The sequence below is a fragment of the Ambystoma mexicanum genome, chromosome 13 (assembly GCF_040938575.1).
Source record: "Ambystoma mexicanum isolate Mex_15411 chromosome 13, UKY_AmexF1_1, whole genome shotgun sequence".
NCBI classification, from domain to species: domain Eukaryota; kingdom Metazoa; phylum Chordata; class Amphibia; order Caudata; family Ambystomatidae; genus Ambystoma; species Ambystoma mexicanum.
In genome coordinates this window covers 171,893,902-171,915,668 of record NC_090938.1, presented here as the reverse complement: position 1 = coordinate 171,915,668, position 21,767 = coordinate 171,893,902, and the positions used below count along the sequence as shown (strand labels likewise).

Here is a 21,767-nt window from a genome sequence, read left to right as displayed (position 1 = left end):
TTAACATAATTCACCCCGTAGTGTTCTGCCAAATGGGGAATTAATTAAATTAATATTTTTGATTACATAGGCTAAGGATCTACACAGTCCCTACCCCCGCCCTCTCCTCTTCCACTATAGAAAGGGAAAGGATTCAAGCCAAGCAGACTTCCCCCACCTTTCGGTTTTCCAGGGCTTAGGTCTACTTACTTTAGATGCCTGCCATTCATGTGAAAGGGACTTCTGTTTGGGGCATTTAAATGCACCCCACACTTGCTAGGCTGTCTCTGACAGATGGGCGGGGACTGCCTTCGGCAGCTTTAGAGTGTTTTCAGCCACCCTTTCGTTTCCCTAGCATGTGATGATGAGGTCACTGCTTCTTGTTGTAGCTTCCTGGTGAAGGAGACACAAGAGGGGGAGGGCCTTTGCTCTGAAATCTGTTTTCCTGGGATAGTTTGCAGCGTGAAAACCTGAACGTGCTCGTGAAGTATGTAAAGCAAGGAAGCAATCGACTTTCAACTGGTAAATTGTAAAGCGTGCTCGCAATGTGCAGTGTCTGCCAGATTCTTTTCAGGCTGAGCAAAAAGGATTCAAATTAAAAAGTATAATACTGTAAAAGCTTCGTTATCCGGCAGCAATCTGCTAAACAATATCGTTTCCGTATTTTGAATTCTAGAAAGAAAGACAATAGAGCAAACATGTCGGATAACAGAGCTTCCTGGGCCTCTCCTATGTTTGCTACCCCTTTGCTGGCCTTATAACCTTGTTATTTAGCATTTATTTATTTATTTATTTAAGGCTTCAACTGTGAGCGCAGTCACGTCCATGAATGGAACAGTATTACTACCATTACTGACACGTGCCGGTCAATAGAGCTTTCTGTTTAATGGGGTGCCGGATAACGGAGGGTATACTCTAATGTTAATAAAAAATCATAGCCCGTTTGGTTTTAGCGCTTCATGCTGTAGGCCTTGTGCTTCTAACTGCTGTAGTAACATATATGTTATTGCTACGCAACTTAATTGTACTCAAAATATGTAAGTGTTTTATTTGATCCCGTTGAGAGCTCGCTTTCCCTGTGGCACAGCTATCGCCCCAAAATTGTAACCCTTCGCCCATAATGGGGCCAAATACAGAAACGCCCCAATACCATAGGATGAAATGAGAGGTGTGGAATGTCCGGCTGTGGAATGATTTCAGTGGAGAGAGTTTTGCATTTTACTTGGACAAGCCCGAACTGGGGAGAGGCTCGTCTATGATTGATGATCAACTTTGAGAAAGGTCTGTCCACGCCAGTATTAGAAGCGACCCCCAGGATTCCCTTTTCGGCGATGTTGCCAGTGAAATGACCATAGGGACCGCACAGTAGCCTACCCCTTCCACCCATGTAGTTTCGGAAAGTGCTAAGGCCGTGCATGTTCGTCCAGAATTCCCATAAGGAATCGCTGTAGGCTCCGCCCACTCCCGCACTTAATTATCCAAGGCTAGGGGCGGCTAATGTGTTGTCACAATTCTGCCTTTGTGTGTCCCTCGGATTTATAGCAACCGTTTCTTAGAATGAGGCCGATTCTCTCCCTTGTGACCTGCGTGTCGATTGCGCACTCTTTCCCCAGGAGATAGGCACTCCAATTAGCTATTTAAAAAATACATTACTTTTATAGTACGGAATGGCTGTATTTCGCGCATCTCTTCGTGCTCCCAATTTGGGGGAAACACACTGCCCCTATTTCTTAAATGATGCTTCATGTGTATAGCGCTGAAACTGAGCGTGGTCGTCCAAGCGCTACTAATTATGACATTGTATAAACCCAGCTAAAAGGGGTCTGTAGTTTGGCGCCCTGTCGGTAACCAGTAAACACGTTCTCCTGCGGTGTGTCAGCGCCGGGGCTACTGGATGACAGCGGGGGGCGGGGGGCAAGCTGGTGTTTTGCCCGGCCCCTGCATTCTGATGCTGTTGGCTCTGGGCATGCCGCGTTTCCGGGCACCGGCCCCTTTAAGCTGCCGGAACCTCGCTCAGGTAAACGGCGGTGCACAGTGCAGCGGTCTCCTTATGTATGCGTCGCATGCCTGACTGCAGAGCCAATTGTAAGCCGGTGCCTGCCCGCTGCCTGGACCCAGCCTCTGCGCATCAGGGATACAGGATGCTGCGCCGCTGGAGCACCGCCGGCAAGGGGACCCCGCAGCAGGTACCGCCGCCCGCACCCCTAGCGGGGTCACAAGGGGCGGGGGGCGGGGGTGCCAGGTCTCGTGCCGCCCGGCAGTGAGTGTGCTGTGCGCGTGTATGTGGGGGCACCCAGTGCACGCACCTACCTTCCGGCCCATTTATACACTAACGTATGTGTGAACAGGCGGACCTGAGCAGTGGCCCCGGGCCCTGTGCAGCACCGAATTGCCGCGGTGGGCGGTGAGAGATGCTTATGATGTCACGACATGCCCTAACATGCCACGGTGTGATAGGTGCGCCATGCTAGGATATGTTATGGCATGATCCGTGTTTTGTGGCATGCTGTGCTGCATTGCTGTATTATTTGACATGCCAGGGATTGTTAACGTTTACTATGATGTAGCATGTCATGGCATAATACCATGCATTGCAGAGTGGTATGGTATGTTGGGGCTTGCCATGTTTTGCCGCATTACGATTTGTTTTGTTTGTTAGGGTAAGTGGCATGTGCTGTGTGGGCTACTATGCCACAGTATAGTATGTTCTGATATGTGTATACTGTATTGAGACATACTATAGCATTGACGGCTTTGTTGTGCTGTGTCATGTTATGATGTTTGTTATATATTTCTGCGGCATGCCATTCTATGATACAGCATTTCACATTATGGGATGGCATTGCGTGGTATATTATGTCATGTTATGGCAGCGTTTGGGTTGTTAGGTTGTGCTGCATTACGTTAACCTTTATGAAGGCATGATGTGCCATGCTGCCAGGCTATAATGTTATGTTGTGCCATGGCTTTGGACAGTACGGTGTGGCATGGCACTTAATGGCATGCTATATCATGGCATGTTATGGCAGGGTTTGGGTTGTTAGGCTGTGCTGCATTGCGTTATCTGTTGTGAAGGCATGATGTGCCGTGCTGCCAGGGTGTAATGTTATATTGTGACATGGCTTTGGACAGTACGGTGTGGCATTGCACTTAATGGCATGCTATATCATGGCATGTTATGGCAGGGTTTGGTTCGCTAGGCTGTGCTGCATTGCGTTATCTGTTGTGAAGGCATGATGTGCCGTGCTGCCAGGGTGTAATGTTATGTTGTGCCATGGCTTTGGACAGTACGGTCTGGCTAAAGTAGTAAGTAAGGGGGCGTGGTATTACGCCAAGCCTCATGCCTCTGCGCGCTCGTGCCATAGATACAGGAAAACAAGCACGGGCTCCGCGGGGCGGTGTGCAGGCACAGTGTGCGACGGTGTTTTTGGGCACCGGGCCGGGAGCCTGCAGCAGGACCTCCGTCCTCGTTCCCATTCGCGCTGCCTGCATAAAGCTGCACAGGGCTGGGGGGCACATGCGATGGCAGGGCCGGGGTTGCTAGTCAGGGCAACACTCTACGGATACGAACAATGGGATACAAAGAGGATGTCACTGCTGCAAACCCAGAAATGTGCAATGCAGGCAGACAGGGAGGTGGGGTGGGGAGGAGAGGCGCGCGCATCACTCAGCGCCACCTGATTGGAAGCCACGCGCCATCCAATGCGAATTCCTTAAACTACAAAGCAACGGGCAAAGGATGTGGAGCAAAGCGAGGCCGTGCAATATTGTTTCGGTGTTTAACTCACAGCAGTTCGATTGTCGATGTCCAGCCCTGGGTGAGTGCGCGAGAGTTTGTTTTGGAAATTAGCCTCATCGAAGACGCCCCTTTAAGCAGGGATTAGCGGGCGGGCTGGGTTTAAGCACCTGCTGCATGGGGCCGTGTCTGACCTGCAGCACAGCCCCTGCTCTAGGGTACCTGCTGTGTGTGACTTGCACTTACAGCTGTGGAACAAGCTGCGTGACCTCAGTTGAGTAATGCAGTCATATCCGGGGTTGTTGTGCAACTGGCTGGTCCCAGGTGTGAATTCCAAGACATAGGGATAGCTCAGTAGGAAAATGCACCTGCTGCAAATGAAATGGGATACCTCTAGGTCCGACGTTTGCTCCGAGTGAGATAGCTCTGTGGGGCAGTGCCTCTGTTGCATGGACCTGTCTGAGTGTAATATGTAGAAAGCAGGTTTCTATCAATGCTGTGTCTACACGGCTCGCTGCAATGAGTTCCTTTCAGTTGGGGAGTATAGTGAGCTTGGACAACATTGACTCTACAAGCTGCCATAGATAGTTGTATTCTGCTCTGAAGGGTGTTTAACCTGCATCTCCCCAGATGTTTTGAATTTCGGCTCCCATGATCCTTCGCAATTGCCTGCGCTGCCTAGGGCTGATGGGAGTTGTGGCCCAAAACACCTGGAGACCCAAACGTTGCAGACGCAGTGTCACCAGTGTATGTGTGTGAGCAGTGCACCGCAGTCCTGGGCTCTTTCAATGCCGCGCGTGTGCTTTGCCCAGGGACGTTGCGATGATGGAGCGGGGGGGTTCCGCTGCAGAGCGGCAGACATGTTTAGGTTGGTTTCCAGGGCACCGCATGTCTGCTGCTGCCTCTGCTGCTGCTCAGGGAGTTCCCAGGTGCCCAACGCAAGCCTGCCTCGCTCTCCAGGCAGCTCGTTTGCGAGCCAGAAACCCCCCCACAAGCCTTTCCTGGGTTCTTATTTATCTTGCATAAGGCGCGAGGGGAGGAAATAAAACAGACAGCAACCACCGTGACCATAGTCTCATTATTATCATTATTATTATTAATAATAATATGTGTTGCACACTCATATTACACATAATCTCTCAAAATACCATATACAATCCATATATCACAATGCTACTGATGCACATACGCACCACAGCACTGTAGCATTGCCGGCAATGTTACCTCACACTTATATTAATACTATGATAACTGATAATACATATTGTATACATAGTGTAAGGGCACTTACTATATATGGTAAGGATAAACACAAATAGCAATAACATTTATAAGAACACCCGCAGTTCCAGAAATAAAAATGAGCCAATTTAATCAGCAATGGAAAACAAGAGGGAAATAATTTAATATCCTTTATAACTGTATTTAATTAGGAAAAACATAATTACACATATAAAAACAATACATAATAAAACAACTAATGATAAGTTACAAATGCAATAAGGGATATTGAAGCTTCTAATTAGATAGCGCTTGCTTTCAGTCTTGCCTCTTCATGGCGCTGCAGATTGCCGGTGTTGCTATCACCTAATGGGTTGCGGTCTTTTTCTGTGTGAGGATGCTTGGACAAGCTCCATGGTGCAGTGTGTGCAGGGATGCAGAAGGGGGGTGGCGGGGAGTGGGCGGTGGCACGGATGCCAGTCGGCGCCCGTGCCATTCATGGATCCCTTCTCTGCACGCAGGCTGCCCAGGGGTACGTGCCGGTGCGGTGCTGTGACGCTTGTCTTCTTGTCTATTCCATTGCAGAACGATGACGGAGCGCAGGGCTGGGGTGGTGTCCGCCGAGCGCCGGCTCCTTGAGTCGGGAGGCGCTGCCTCCACCTGGCTGCTCCGCTTCCCGGGCCGCGTCACGCACCCCGAGGACACAGGGGACACCGGCTTCTGCTGACTTCAGCATCCTTGGCGCATCGTCGGACGCATCTGCAGGGTGCGCGTTTGACCTCCGGAGAGGAGTTGTTGCCAGAGCGCCCAGGAGCCGGTCGTGCCCGCCCCGGGCGCCCAGCCTCGCCAGACGGGTCCCGGGGCCTCCCCTCGCACACGGTGACTCATCAATCTTGTTAACTTGGCAGACGGCAACTTATGGCATGACTGCTTTCATGTTCAGGATTCCCTGGAAACCCACCCACATCCTCTGCGTTGCTAAGCGACCCCCAGACTTGCTCTGTAAGGTAACGCGTTTTCAAATTTTTATATCGATGTATATTTCATTTAAATGCACGTATAACGTCACACTCACTGCCAAGGGTTCCCACTTCGAGAGAAATCAAGTGTGTGCACGTGCCTGTTTTGCATGGCAGCACAATGCCAGAGAACAGAAACTGCAGGGTTACAGCGTTTGTACAGAACAACCCTTGCAATAAGCATTGGCACTGCCAACTGTTACAGCTTTTGTGTGGGCATGACATAGGCGTTTGCCAGGCACAGCCAGAAGGATACGGCCTGTCCAAAAGATGGCAACAGATAACATAGTAAGAACACTTGGGCACATGATGTCAGTGTCTGGCAAATGCCTAACACCTATACAAAAGACAACATTGTTAACTTTCACAATGCTTGTTTTTAAGCTACTTCAATGCAAAAAAAAACAGCTGTGAGGACACACATATTGCCTATAAATTGATTGGCAGAAGCAACACATGGTGACATTTTAATTATACCCAAAGGTCATTTACTGCTGCATTTAAGTCTTTAAGGCTCAGATGACTTCTTAGAAATAACACTGGCATTCCCTATACAGCACCAAGTCTGATGATAAAGCCAGCTCATAGAGAGCCCACGAGGGTGTTTTGGGCATGGAGGGGCAATAAGTGGGTGGGAATGGCCAAAGTGATTAGCATTGCCATAAGCAGCAGTTGGTCGGGAAATAGACGAACAACACCAACAGGCTGTGTGTCCCTCTTCACATCCGATCTCTATCTTATTTATTTTTTATTGCAATAGTTTTGGCTTAATCCTAAAAACAAAAAATTACATTTGCAACAAATAACCATTGCAAGTAACATTTTGCATGAATGTCACTGCACAGTTCCTAGCCACCCTCCAGAATTGCCTGGCATCCGGGGCATTTATGCAATCTGGCACCGAATGCATTCATTATAAAGTCATAAATGGCCCTGAATTTCCGACCATTTGAATATTTAAATTTTCTTTTAATAGCTGTGCATTATTGCTAAATTGGTTACTGCTGAAATGAGAATGATTGTGTCTTACAAATCATTTGCAGAAAGGCTCACCACCCCTGCACTGAGCGTTAAATGGCATCCTAAAGTGTCTCCAACGTGTCCTGTGTTCATGCACGCTTCTTCACTGTGTTATGACGTAACCACGCAGAGGTACGCATGTCATGGCTTCTAATTCGAGCAACTTTTTCTTTCCAGATTAGAAATGTGTCAGAAGCTTTATCAAAAACCATTCCAGTGCAAGGCCGTGCACCTTCCCGCCAAGATTTGACCAGTCGCTGACCAGCAAACTCTCTGGTTGTTGGCAAATTTGCATTAAGAAGTTCTGCTCATCTTAAATATGACAGTTGCAACTGGAGAGCACACAGATGATGCCGCGGCTTTGGCAGGTCATCCCCAGGACAACTATGACCCGGAAGCCGACCACGAGTGCTGTGAACGAGTCGTTATCAACATCTCCGGACTGCGCTTCGAAACACAGCTCAAGACGCTAGCACAATTCCCAGAAACTCTACTGGGGGACCCCAAAAAAAGGATGCGCTACTTTGATCCCCTTAGGAACGAATACTTCTTCGACCGAAACAGGCCCAGCTTTGATGCCATTTTATACTATTACCAGTCTGGTGGGAGGTTGAGGCGGCCGGTCAACGTGCCCTTGGATATCTTCTCAGAGGAAATCAGGTTTTATGAACTAGGTGAGGAGGCCATGGAGATGTTCAGGGAGGACGAAGGCTTCATCAAGGAAGAGGAGCGCCCTTTGCCAGATAATGAATTCCAAAGACAGGTGTGGCTTCTGTTCGAGTACCCAGAAAGTTCTGGCCCAGCCAGGATCATCGCTATTATCTCTGTAATGGTGATTTTAATTTCCATCGTAAGCTTCTGCCTTGAAACGCTGCCCATCTTCCGAGATGACGATGCAGATCTGCATGGCAGTGTGGTGACTTATCATCCAAATTCCAACACTACAGTGGTCTATCACCAGTCAACCTCATTTACAGACCCGTTCTTCATCGTGGAGACACTGTGCATAATTTGGTTCTCTTTTGAGTTCCTGGTGAGATTTTTTGCATGTCCGAGCAAAGCTGGCTTTTTCACAAACATTATGAATATAATAGATATTGTAGCCATTATCCCTTATTTCATCACCCTGGGAACAGAGCTGGCCGAAAAGCCAGAAGATGGCCAGCAGGGCCAACAGGCCATGTCTTTAGCAATCCTTCGAGTCATCCGATTGGTGAGAGTTTTCCGAATATTCAAACTCTCGCGTCATTCCAAAGGCCTTCAGATTTTGGGCCAGACACTCCAAGCAAGCATGAGGGAGCTGGGCCTCCTAATCTTCTTCCTCTTCATTGGAGTCATCTTGTTTTCCAGTGCGGTCTACTTCGCGGAAGCCGACGAAGAAGATTCCCAGTTCCCTAGTATCCCGGATGCATTTTGGTGGGCGGTGGTTTCCATGACCACAGTTGGCTATGGAGACATGGTCCCCACGACCATTGGCGGGAAGATAGTGGGCTCCCTCTGCGCTATTGCCGGGGTACTAACAATTGCCCTACCAGTCCCGGTCATTGTGTCCAACTTCAACTACTTCTACCACCGCGAGACCGAGGGAGAGGAGCAAGCACAATATTTGCAAGTGACCAGTTGCCCAAAGATCCCGTCGTCTCCCGATCTTCTGAAAAGCAATAGTGCCTCCACTGTTAGCAAGTCCGATTACATGGAGATCCAGGAAGGTGCCAACAATAGCAATGAAGACATCCAAGAGGAGAACCTGAAATCGGCCAACTGCGCCCTTGCAAACACAAACTATGTCAATATCACAAAAATGCGAACCGATGTGTAGCCGAAATCCATAAAGTTGGCGTACCTACAGCTCACATAGAAGTTACACATCCGGGTAACACATCTCATTTCACATTATCTAGTTTACAGGTGTGGTTGTGCATGGACAGCAATAGTGAAAAGAATGAGCTGTATTTATTCCTGTGCAAACAGCAGTGCTTAATTTGTAAAAAAAAAAAAAGAAGTGCCAGGGCCAAATATTTTCTAGCACTCCTGTGACACTGCGGGAGGGGAGGGGGGCAGTTCCCCACCACTGCTGCCACCACGCATAGCTACTACCCACAGTGTCGACATATTTGGGGTTACACTACAGCTCGCACCTGCTCATTGTGGTTGAGGGATGTACTGACTATGACCACTTCATAATTAAAGTGCGTCTGAGACAATAGGTGACAGGGCTCACAAATAAGTGCCAGAGCTGAGCCCCAGCAAACACCTGCACAAATTAAGCACTGGCAAACAACGCACCACATGTAGGAGTCTTTTCCGTACAGCTCGCCTAGAATCGGTTTAATGGACGGTTCATGAGTTTCCAAAGATACGCAGTGATGGCTATTGCTTTGTGCGACTGCACCAATAATCCAAACTTATATTTCAAGGGACCTCATGCAACCATTACCAACAAAACGACACTAGACATGTAGCATATATATTTGCACTTAAGCATCAAAATACCACACACACATATTTATACTTAGCTGATTTGATATACATATGTGTACTATGTTCATATACACAAGGTCATACGTTTGAATCGAGGTACATTTACTTTTCTGTTGATTTCTTTTTAATTTGTATATTAAATTCTGATATTTTCTTTAAGTAGTTCATTAAGTCAATTTCACAGGCTGGCTTCATAACAAATGCTGCATTGATTTCTTCCACTGCAGGTGGAGAATATTGATCACCCAAAGTTAATTTGTCAGTCTTGCGTTGTCTCATCCTCCACCTCTGATGTTTTGGGGGTCAACAAAGGCACGCACAGACTTCCAAGCCATTGCGTTGAGGCCTCCATGTTGATAATGTTGTAGCCAGTTGCCTTTGACCAGCGGTGGACATGATCTGTGTTGGTGTGTGGTGCTGCATGGTGCTTGCATGAGTCGTGCGTGTTTACTGCTCAATGCAAATATATGTGTGCAGATACATACACATATTTATATTTTCATAGGCAACCTGAAGCACTCATATTTCGAGTGTGCATAGCCAATAAGGGCATACTAAGGGTGCGTCATTCCGCTCCTGGGCGGCTGCAAACAGGTTAGGCTGTCCAACATGAATATTCATGAGGCACATTTGCATCCAGTGGATCCAACTGGTATATGAGTCATTTATAGGGCCTCATTACACGGTAGGCGGAGAACCATGGCGCAATTAGCGCCATGGTTCATGCCGGTAAAATACCGGCACCGCCTTGGTGGAAAGGGGAATTACCGCCCCATTCCAAGGTTGGCGGGGCGGTAATTCCCCCTTCCACCATTGCTCTTCCCCAGTCCCATTTTTGCCCCATAGGGCATAATGGGAAAGGGGAAGGTGCTAATTACGGCACTGCAAATTGCGGTACCGTAATTAGCTCCCTGGGTCCCTTTGCGGGTTGGTTTTTAACGCCTGCAAAAAGCAGGCATTAAATTCCCCAACCCGTAAAGGGACCTCGTAGTAAGGCGGTAAGGATTTACCGGTACCGGTAAAATACCGGTACCGGTAAACCCTTACCGCCTACCGTGTAATGAGGCCCATAGTCTGTGTTTACTCTGGAAACCTCGGGGGCCAAAGGATGTGCACCAATGAGTTAGAGGAATACATATGTGGGTTGTGGGCGTGGCATTCGATGCACACATGCTTTTGTAAGGAGATAGTGCAGAATAATGAATTGAGTAAATAAAGGATAGCAGTGAAAGATGGAAATGCACCAAAATGTCGCCTCCAGAATTCTGACTTCCGAAATGCCAACCTTTTTCTTTTCTTCCGACCCCCCCTTACAGCGCATATGTAAGTGGGGGTTATAGGATATAATAGTAGTATGGGTGTTGCAGGGGTCTCCCCCCGCATATCTATGGGGTATAAAGGGTGTTGAAATAAATACAAAACTAAATAAATAAATAAATACGTAAATAAATAAATACAAGTCATCATTTTCGGCAGTCGGAAATTCTGGGGGTCGTAGCAATAACATAGATCCGTGAAAGATTGCTTGCAGCCCATACAAATACATGTATTTGAGATGAGCATATCCAAAGATTGGCATGGTATAGGCACCTTTGTCACACTGATCACTAGCTACGTGAACGAGAAGGACAAGGGACTGGATTTAGGGAAGCAGCAGCTATAACAAACCCTGCAATCACAATCAGCACTTTAAGAAATTCTGTTTTATTTATGGTGGCACTTTAGAATGTCTTGATCTTGCAGTGGAAGTAGCTACAAGGCTCAAATTTCTTCCAACCACCCCTGGCAGCAGGGTTCTGCCTGTGGCTCCTCTAATTAGAACAATCCAACCAGGTTTTCAGGATAGCCGCCATGATGTCCCATGAGGAAAAGGCACCTCCGATGGGTGCGGATGAAGACTTTGTGCTTGTTCGACTGTTTATTCCGAAAACACATCTGGATTTGTCCAATTGTGTGACTCTCTAAGCGCAGGTTATCTAGCAGCCCTGTAAATCGCTCATCATTTGTATTTAAAGGGGACGGGCCAAGAAGTAATGTTCACGTTAGGCTCGTGGCGGAGAGGGGTGTAGATCCAGCACGAGATCCGTGTTTTTTTTTAATCATGGTTTATGGTACTTTTCGGAAAGCACACATCAGTGGAGAACCACATGCGTACTTCTTGTAGAGAATTGCTGACATACCCCACACTTCGAGCCTGTGGCATGACACTGCCCTGACATGGTACTGGGGTCTCACAGCCACCGCTGGGCACACCTCCTAGAGGGAAGATTGATCAATGCGGAAGCTGTGAAAGACCTCAGGAACTCACGAGTAGACTTGATCAAGGACGGGTTGGGCGTGGAGGTTCTTATCTGTCATATACACTTATTTCCTGTTGGTCTCATCTGAACAACCCAACACAAAATAAAACCCAATTCGGGTTAGGGATGTCTTTAGGAAACTAATATTTATGACAACATGAACACATAGCGATAATCACTGAAGGCAAATTGCCTCATCTTTGAGTCATCCTTCAACCTGTGGTATGAAGAACTAGAGGCTGGCCATTGCCAACCAAAGGTTCGTCTTCTGAACCACAGCTGGGATATTTCGGAGCAGATACCTTATAAGAAGATGAAAGATCTAATCCGATATACTCTTGAGGCCACATCCTGCTGAAGAACCCTTTAGCTTACCCCACTTGGCCTCCCCCTACTCGCTTTAGCCAAGGGGAAAGACGCGCCATGTACCACGGAAGCAGATAGCAGAGTGGGCGGGCAATGTGTTTCCATAGTTTGGAATTTCATGGCGAAACTCTCACCACTTCCTTGATTGGAGCTTAAATCATTTCGAAAATCAAGAGGCCTGGATATGAATTGCGGTCAACTGAGGTCACTGAACAATCTGGCCTCCTGGTTGGCCAAAGTTTTCCCCTGCCACTCGGGGTGGATTTTGGCTGCCAAATGGCAGAGATATTTGGAAGTGGCGCGGGAAGGATAAGAGGCGAAATCAGACTTTTACGCTGCCACATTTTCTCCCAGGCTCAACGTCACTCTATAATGCTGTTGACACGGAGCAAACAGTTCCTTTGCATATGCTAAAGGATGAATGCTCCAGCGAAAATTGTCATTTTCGCGTGGACTCCAATTTTTTGATAAGCACTAGCAGTGGCTCAAAGGTGGAAGATTTGGTTGCGAGATGCCACTAACTTTTTTGGTACCCTAAACATGAAGACATACCGTTCACATATTGCGCCAAATGTAGCAGAGACCTGGACAAAGGCCTTTTATGAATACTCTCACATATAGTGGAAACTGCACCAATAATAACTTCCATTCTGTAACAAAGCTGGGGGAAAAGGGTACAGCCCAGAGCAGGACACCTTCTGCAGAATCTTCCTAGCATTTGAAATTCATAGACATGCAGTTTTTCTAATCTCACAGGATTTAGGAGTCATTAAAGAAAATCTACAAGTGAGTGCAAAACAGTGGTGGGCCGGTTTGTTTAAATGAACCCGAATCCCCATGAAATTCCATACGTGGTTTCCATTATATTCTGTTTACGCATATACTTTGAGCGAGTGAGTTTGTTCTGCACATGGCTTGAAAAAAGGATGGGAGTCATTGCTAGAAAAGATTGAAAAGGTTTTTCTCAGAAATTGCGCTATAAGAAGAGAGATGGTCATTTGGTTCTGCTCTGTTGGAGTGGACTTCTTAGAATATTTGTTGTGTTCGCTGCTGGGGGCTTTTTCACCTGGTATTATTTTCTGGTTTTGACTAATCGCACAGTTTCTACCGACAAGCGACAGAACCCCCAAAAGGTTATCCCTGTTGGAAAATCCTTTGGACCAGTTGCACTTGACTTCTGGATAATGTTGCCGCCATATTGGTTTTTAGACATTTGCCAAAGTGCTATGGAGAAACATCCAGCGGAATTTAGTTACACCCTCGACCGGGATATCAGTGTTTAATGTTGACCATTTGTTTCAGATTGCATTTTCATTTAACCAGCTCAACATCCAATGATTTCTTTCACTGGACATATATCTGTGTATGTCGTAATTTAGCTCAGGCCAGGGAATTAAGCGCTCGCATCAGACATCTGTCTGCACTCTGCACTCACAGGTTCGAATCCCTCCAGGGCTAGTTTAGCCCTTCACCCCCGAGGGCAATACACCGAATACCACCAATTTAGGTACTAGTGAGACCTATAGATTGATTTAAGCTTTATCTGGCATTTGTGCCATCAAAGCAAGTTCCATAAAACATACAAAAACACAAATCCATCAATCAAAATCTATTATGAGAGTGAATAACTGTGACAGGATACTGCATGATGTGACAAAACATAATAATAATAATATTAATAATTACATTCATTATATTTATTATAATATGTCAATTTCCAATACTTTGGTTTATAATAAACCGTACAGTAACTATAGTGTGCAAGGCCAAGCGAACCTGCCGTCTCTGCCGGTCTCCGGTGCAAGCATTCCCTGCTGTGCCTCTCCTAGACATGAAGAAACATCCAGCAGCATTATTAGACACAAAGACCTGGAACACACTGCAAAGATGGCAGCCACCGTAACCATCAAGAGAGATTGCCTGGATAATGCAAGTATGGGGCCTTTTGATTGGACACCGCCCCACCTCTAGCCAAGGTGGCAGTGATCCGGAGGGTGAATCCGACCAGTTCAGAAGGCCAGTGTGCAAGGCCAAGTGAATCTGCTGTCTCTGCCGGTCTCCTGTGCAAGCATTCCCTGCTGTGCCTCTCTAGACATGAAGAAACATCCAGCAGCATTATTAGACACAAAGACCTGGAACACACTGCAAAGATGGCAGCCACTGTAACCATCAAGAGAGATTGCCTGGATAATGCAAGTATGGGGCCTTTAGATTGGACACCGCCCCACCTCTAGCCAAGGTGGCGGTGATCCAGAGGGTGAAGCCGGCCAGTTCAGAAGGCCAGTGTGCAAGGCCAAGTAAATCTGCTGTCCGCCCGGTTGCACCAAATGGAGATCTGTGAACCCCTATGCCCACAATTACTGTCCGGTAGCACCTGGCCACTTATCGTGTTGCGTCCACACTTTGGTACTACTTGGTAACAACATTATGGAGCAAGCTGTCCTGCACATCCCACTCAAAACCATGCACTCTAAGATGGCCACCACAGTATCACTGCTTACCTTGCACCTGTGGATGTGTCCAGATGCTCTCCGAAGTGAATTACTGATTAGCTTATTCTACATCTTATACCACGGCCCCCAGTGATCTGGAAGGCTATGCCAGCCCTCATTAAATACCCACATTTCATGCCTTTGGAACTCACTGTGAAGCCCCGTCTGGCCTCTGGATGCCTACCATGACCATTCCTGTGGTCCGACCTGTTCCACCTACCCTACGGGTCCTTAGGGCGAGGATCTGCATGGCAACCAAGCTGCCCAACCACGCAAGTATCCCACCCGCCCCCTTCCCACCTAATGTGCTCCCTATGCTAAGCCTCTTCTCCGCCAAGCCAGGTGCCCACCAGCAAAACAGGTGCTGCCAAACCCTGTCTTCTTGGGCCCAAAACAAGCGGCTTCCCACACGCATCATGAGGCACAATATGGGGCACACCACACCTATGCCAACTCACCAGAGAAACGATTGGGTAGGCTCCCAGACCGCCGCCATGAGCCCAGTGAACCTCTCTCCAAAGACCCCAGTACTGGGCCCCTACTCGCACAGCTCACTGCCCCCGTAACACCAACTTTTCTGGTAAACATGCAACGCAAGCCCCCAGGTTCACCTCTGCAACACCTGGGCCCAAACCTAACCTTGCTGCACTCGAACTGGCCAAAATCTACGCTCCCTGCCAACACACCTTAGAACGCGTCACTACATGTATGCCAGCAAATATGTCCACGAGTCTTGACGCCTAGATCTCAATGAACTGTCCTGCTAAGCATGTACCTAACACCCTGGCCTCAAAAACCAGTTGCTAAAAGTTTTGATACAGCCTCTGCATGCCACGTTCTGTTTAACAGCAATGTCTCTGCTGTGCTGTCTAATACAATTGACATCAATGTGCATGATGTTATTATCCTTTCTGCTAGTCCTGCATTGATATCGGCTGATACGCCGGCCCAATTCAACACACCGGTCTTGGATACTATTGTGGTTAATTCTCCTTCTGCCATTGATACAAATGCCAACAACATGTAGACTGTGCCACAGCCTGCCCAGCAAACAATATAGCATGTTGCCTTTCTAAGGTCAGTACATCTGCGGCCCTGCCTAAGAATTACATTACTGGCACTCGCCTGGTGGAAGCAGTGGTTGCTACGGCTGCTAACGGCATGGTGACTGGCTCCCATCCTAAGGCAACTTCTCCTATTGCACCTACCTCCATGCCCAACCCAAACGGCAAAGTCCCAACAGATACTGTGACCAGTGCCATGCCCAAGATATCTGGATGCCTTAGCCCTGACCTACTCACACCCGCAGCTCTCAGAGGAGCTCTAATCAATGCAAGATCCTTAATGGCACATGACCTTGACATTACAGACCTAATCACTTCCAATCACCTAGACATTCTGGCAATCACAGAAACTTGGCTACACCCAGCAGCTGGTCCCACCCTCTACTTGGCCATCCCAGACAACTACGCTATCTATAGGAAAGATAAACTAACAGCAAAAGGGGGGGGGGAGTAGCCTTCATTGCTAAAAAAAAGCGCTTTCCATTAGAGAAATAAACAGCCCTGCTTTCCACTCTGGAGAACTTCTGTCTATCAAATTGAACCGCTTCCACACAGCCACCCTTAACCTTCACCTCATCTACAGGCCCCCGGGACCCGTACTCTCATTCAAGGAAGACATCACACTACTTTCATGGAAGGCCAGGCCCTCCTCCAGAATCGCTCTCCTAGGTGACTTAAACTTAGGCTATAACGACCTCATGGATGTCCACTCTCTCACTTGCCAAGCTTCTTGAAGCCCTGGCTTCTCCCAACACATCACTGAGCCTACCCACAACAAAGGCTGCACCCTAGACTGGCTTGCGGAATGCAACAGTAATATCAAAATACTTTCTAATCTGCCATGCCCATGGTCAGACCATAATGTGATTTCCTTTGCTATCCCTGTGAGTAACCCTGCCCTGCAGGCAGCAAGGCTCTTACCAGCCACTGTTACCAGAAAGGTGAGGAACATTACTCCTGCCAAAATCTTCCGACTCCTGAAGCCATTCACAGCCTTCCAACCTTCCACAATGGAAACGACAGCAAAGGTCGACTTATACAACTACTCACTCCTCCAAGGTATTGACACAGTGGCCCCGCTGAGCCAGCACAAACCCAAGCCACCAGCTCACGTGAACACCTGGTTCACCCCTAATCTCAAAACTATTTGCTCTATGAAACGAGCAGCTGAAACACCCTGGGAAAAGGATCCCTCAGAAACCAATAAAAACCACTTCACCACTATATCGAAAACCTATAAGCAGGTGATACTCAAAGCGTAAAATGCCTCCTACAATAAGAGGATTGATAAAGCCCAGTCAGGCACTAGAGAGCTATTTGCAGTACAGCGCAAACTGGAATCTCCAGTTGCCTCTGCTGCCAACTGACTCAAAGATGCATGGTTTGCAAATATACAATATGAACTAGTGGACAAAATCTCCTCCCTCCAAAATACAATCTTAGCAACAAAAAAACAAATGTATGTCCAGTGGAACACTCCCAGCACAACTCCTAGTGCAGCCGGAGTATCCTACCGATCTGTTCGAATTCTCACATGTATCCGACCTAGAGGTCACTAAAATCATCAAAGGCCCAAAACCTTTCAGATGTCAAGACGACATCTGCCCGGCCTCCGTCATCAAAGACTGCGCTGTTGAGCTAGCCCCCTTTATCATCTCGTTCATCAACACCTCCTTTACCATGGGCACAGTGCCTAAAAACCTCAAAGACACGTGGATCCTGCCGCTTCTCAAAAAGCCAACACTCAACCCTAGCATCACCACTAACTATCACCCCATCACAACTGTCCCCTTCCTTCTCAAAATTCTGGACAGAGTGGCGTACTTACTAATCCAAAAGTACATTGAAACCTACAATCTTCTGGGACTGTGCCAATCAGGCTTGCGGCCAGGACATGGAATGGAATCTGCACTCCGTCACTTAAAAATGCAAATGGTCGTACCTAAAGATAACAGCAAACTAGCCCTCCTCCTCCTGCTTGACCTCTCAGCAGCCTTCGACTTGGTGGATCACACAATCCTCTGTCATCACCTGCCTCAGCAGCCCACTTCTCCCCGAAAGCAATAACTTGGATTGAATCCTTCCTATCCAATAGAACCATGAAAGTCTTCTTGCCGTCAGCATCGGCCTTCTCTGCCCTAGTCTCCTGCGGTGTCCCCCAAGGCTCCTGTGTCTCACCTACGCTATACAACATCTTCACAAAGCCTCTCTTCGACCTTCTCGACTCTATGGTTATCTCCTACACTAATTATGCAGATGATACCCAAATCCTTCTACCCATCAAAGGCAACTACAATACTGATTCCAACTCACTTAACACCATTTAACAAATTGTCCAGGCCGGGATTGGCCGGCACTCCCTGCCACAACGACATGGTGATCGAGCTGGTACTCATCGGATCACAAAATGATGTAAACAAACTTGACAGGCCCACACAGCATTTACTATAAATGGCAACTCTATCTCAGTCTCCAAAGAAGTTAAAACCCTTGGGGTATACCTAGACTCTTCCCTCACACTAACCAGACAGGTTAACGCCATAGCCTCATTCACGGCCTGCACAACTAAACTCCCCAATGCCGGCACACCCTTCCTCTCCACAGACAGCTGCATTACGCTATGAAGAGCCCTTATTGTCTCCAGGCTAGACTATTGCAATGCCGTTTTTGCAGGAACCACTTTAGGCAACATAACAAAACTCCAGACCATACAAAAAAATGCCCTTTAGAGTAGCATTGAACATTCCCAAAAAAGACCATGGGCCTCATTACGACCCAGGCGGAAAACCATGTTGCTAATAGCACTATGGTCCATGCCCGTAACTTACCGACTCCGCCATGGAGAAAGGGGGAATTACCACCCCATTACAAGGTTGGCGGGCCGGTAATTCCCCCTTCCTCCATGGCCCTTCCCCATTCCCCTCAATGGGAATGGGGAAGTCGCTAAGTACGGTACCGCAAATTGCGGTACCGTACTTAGCACCAAGGTCCCTTTGCGGGTCCCTACTTTAACGGCTGGTGTAGACCAGCCGTTAAGATTGGGTCCCGCAAAGGGACCTCGTAATCAGGCGCTAATGGGTTAACTGCGCCGCAGCCTTTTATGGCGCCGTTAACCCATAAGCGCCAGGGTCGTAATGAGGCCCCATATCTCTGCGGCTAGAAGAAGCATCCATTGGCTCCCAATTGGTGAGCGAATCGATTTCAAAACTATCACACTAACTCATAAATGCTTGGCATACACCGCCCCTAGATATCAATCAAACAAATACAAGAAATCACAATCAAAAAAACCAACTGGGGCCTCCCACTCCCACCTACTCTCTAACCCTAGATTCATCCTGCAAAAAGCAGGGGGATGCAACTTCCCTGTGGTGGCGGCAAAATACTGGAATGCCCTCCCACCTCATCTTAGCTCAGAAACCTCTTTCTGGACCTTTCCACAAAGGTCACAAAACTTGCCTCTTCTCTCAAGATGTATACCTTCTACTTTCCATCCTCGCTAAGGCAACGTACCTTCTAAGCCTTCAAACTGTTGGCTTTGATCTGTGTGAATGTACAATGTATAAAAGCTAACTGTGCTTTCTGTAACCAGCGCCTGGATGCCTTCGGGTTCGGTGCGCTTTGTAAATGACAACATAAATAAATAAATTAATTTGTACGGTTGGAGTGTCTAGATTGGCTCTTTCCTAAGAAAGTGGGTAGGATCAATGTTATAATGTAAACATTATTTTTTTAATATTTCTAATACAAAAATACTATTAATAACAACCTGCAAAGTCCCATAAACACAAAGTGCTTCAATTACTACTTAAAGTGCACGATTCCACCACCAAAGTGGCCCATACATTTTAATATACTTCAATGTCAGACATATATTATGTCACTGTCTTGGATCCCCAAGATGGGTTTAGTATAAAATTTGCATACATTCTGGGCAATGGGGAATCCGTTGCCCACTGGCTCAACATGTAATGTTTCGTGGACCGGGCTGAAACCAATGCCCTACACTCTCAGGAGCTTCAAAAACATCACACATTATGTATCTTCGTATTCAAAATGACAGATATGTCGTCCTTTTTTTCATAGGCCTTGTGACCTTAATACAGGGATTCCCACCTTTGAAAGAAAGAGTCAATGTCATCAGCTATACAGAATGTACAGAATACAGTTTCTATAGATTCTAAAGTAAGCTGACACCACTTATTGTTAGTATGTGGTCACCCCATTACATCTACAGGGATTACCTGCTTGGAGTCTTGTATGGTTCCAGCTTACTCGGCTTCCATGCCCTGCAAGGATACATAACGTTATCCTCTTCAGTATTCAAAGGATTGACTGTTAGTCTTCCCAGCTCTCTCCATGTACTCCCTCCACTGCCCGTGTACTCGCCATACATTGGCGTTCTCAACATGTACGCTATTGTGTGGCCATTAGTTAGAAGATTCGTCTGCTAGGGCTCTTCTTATTGAAGTGCCTGTGGAGCAGACAACATATGATTTTAAATACCTGTACTTGTGCCATGTTGCCAGCAGGTGCTTCTGTTTAAGCATTGCCTATGCCACTTTTAGGAATATTGCAAATTCAGCTTACCTTAGTCTTATTGTTTTGATTATGAACTCGGGCAGATTTCTATGGCTTCTGTGCATATTACAGGATGCAGTATTGTCTTGTTTCCTTCATGGATTCTGATAAGGTTTTGTGGCTATATGGAAAGAAGCACACCAATCATTTTATTTATTTATTTTATTTTATTTTACTGAGCATTTGTAAGGTGCTTATACATCAAGACATTGTGTTTCAAAGTGCCCACAGGGCAAAGGGAAGGAACACCATACACAGCACGCTATTCATTCCCTTATATGCATCCCGCTGTTGGCTTAGTGTTGCCAACACTATCTAGGGATCTTACCTTGTGACTGTAGTCTCGGAGCTCGCAGCGTAATGTTATAATTGATCGCCCGGGCACCATTCTATCTATATTGCACCAGTGACACGCTTGTAAATGACAGAGACGCGGTCAGGGTAGACACTAGAAAAGGACTAGTTCCTGCTAGTGTACTACCCGGTCGCCGTTTTTAAAGGAGCTAGAGTCGCCACTCACAAAATTAAAAGGCCCATGCACACTGTTGGTGAAATCACAAAATACATTGTGATATACTTCAAGTGTAAATATCTTACAGGGAAAAACGCACTGTATATTCCAAGGATACTACACCGAGCACCATGTTAGGCAAATCGCTACATTTTCACCCAAAAATATTGTAACCATTTTATAGGTGTATGCATTCTCTATGGGTACACCTTTCTTGTCTATTAGATGTCACTCATTCTTTTTCATTTTCATAGTAGGATATGTGTATTTCTAAATAAAAGGGTTGTCAGGGAGTGTCTCTAAGCTCTGCATCATGCAAGCCATACTGTGCCCAACTATTTTCATTTATGCCACTCAACAGCTTCATTGAGGCCCTGTATATGTTTTTGGTGGCATAGATCAATTCTTGTTCCTTTCTGTGCAACCCATTGAGTCCGGTAACTTGTAGTAACACAGTCCATTTGAAACTGTTCCAATGGTGCACTTTGCACTTTAGCCATGAAATGTTTGACCATTGGTGCCATATCTATTTTATTCTTCAGGGAGCTTCGGTGCTCACACATTTGTGTTTTGATTTTACGATTGGTTATCCCGAGATACCTCAGGCCGCATAGGCAAGTAATCATGTAGAGAACTCACTCAGAAAAACAATTTGTGAATTTAAGCTGTTTCCACAATCTATCTAGCCCAATATCTATTTCAACTGTGTTGGAAGTGTTCTCACATACTCACCAATTCCCACACGGGTGATGTACTGCAATGGGATGCATTCCCCATTTTTAGGAAAGAGCCAATCTATACACTCCAACTGTACTAAAGTTACTATAGAGTCTTGTGAGTCTGTGGAAAGGTTGGAGTTCTCTGAGTGTGGCCCACTCAAGAGACTCCGGGATTCCCAAGAAGGTCCACATGTAATAATAAAACTGATCATGACAGTGGATAACAGTGGAGAGATACTGGCATAAAGCAACATATAAGAATGATGATAATAATAATA

General features: G+C 46.8%; 1 protein-coding gene across 4 annotated transcripts in view; it reads left to right on the top strand.

The window, feature by feature from the left end:
* Nucleotides 1–1,871: 1,871 nt before the first annotated feature.
* The window catches only part of LOC138521033 (potassium voltage-gated channel subfamily A member 2), a 62,551-nt gene continuing 42,655 nt past the window's right edge, over nucleotides 1,872–21,767 (top strand). Inside the window, exons 1-3 of one of the 4 annotated variants that reach the window (XM_069633541.1) lie at nucleotides 1,872–1,996; nucleotides 5,522–5,943; nucleotides 7,153–9,610. In XM_069633541.1, coding sequence (XP_069489642.1) covers nucleotides 7,295–8,794 — 1,500 coding nt within the window. In that variant the 5' untranslated portion in view covers nucleotides 1,872–1,996; nucleotides 5,522–5,943; nucleotides 7,153–7,294 and the 3' untranslated portion in view covers nucleotides 8,795–9,610. The other 3 variants (XR_011282921.1, XM_069633539.1, XM_069633540.1) reach the window with 3 other exon arrangements.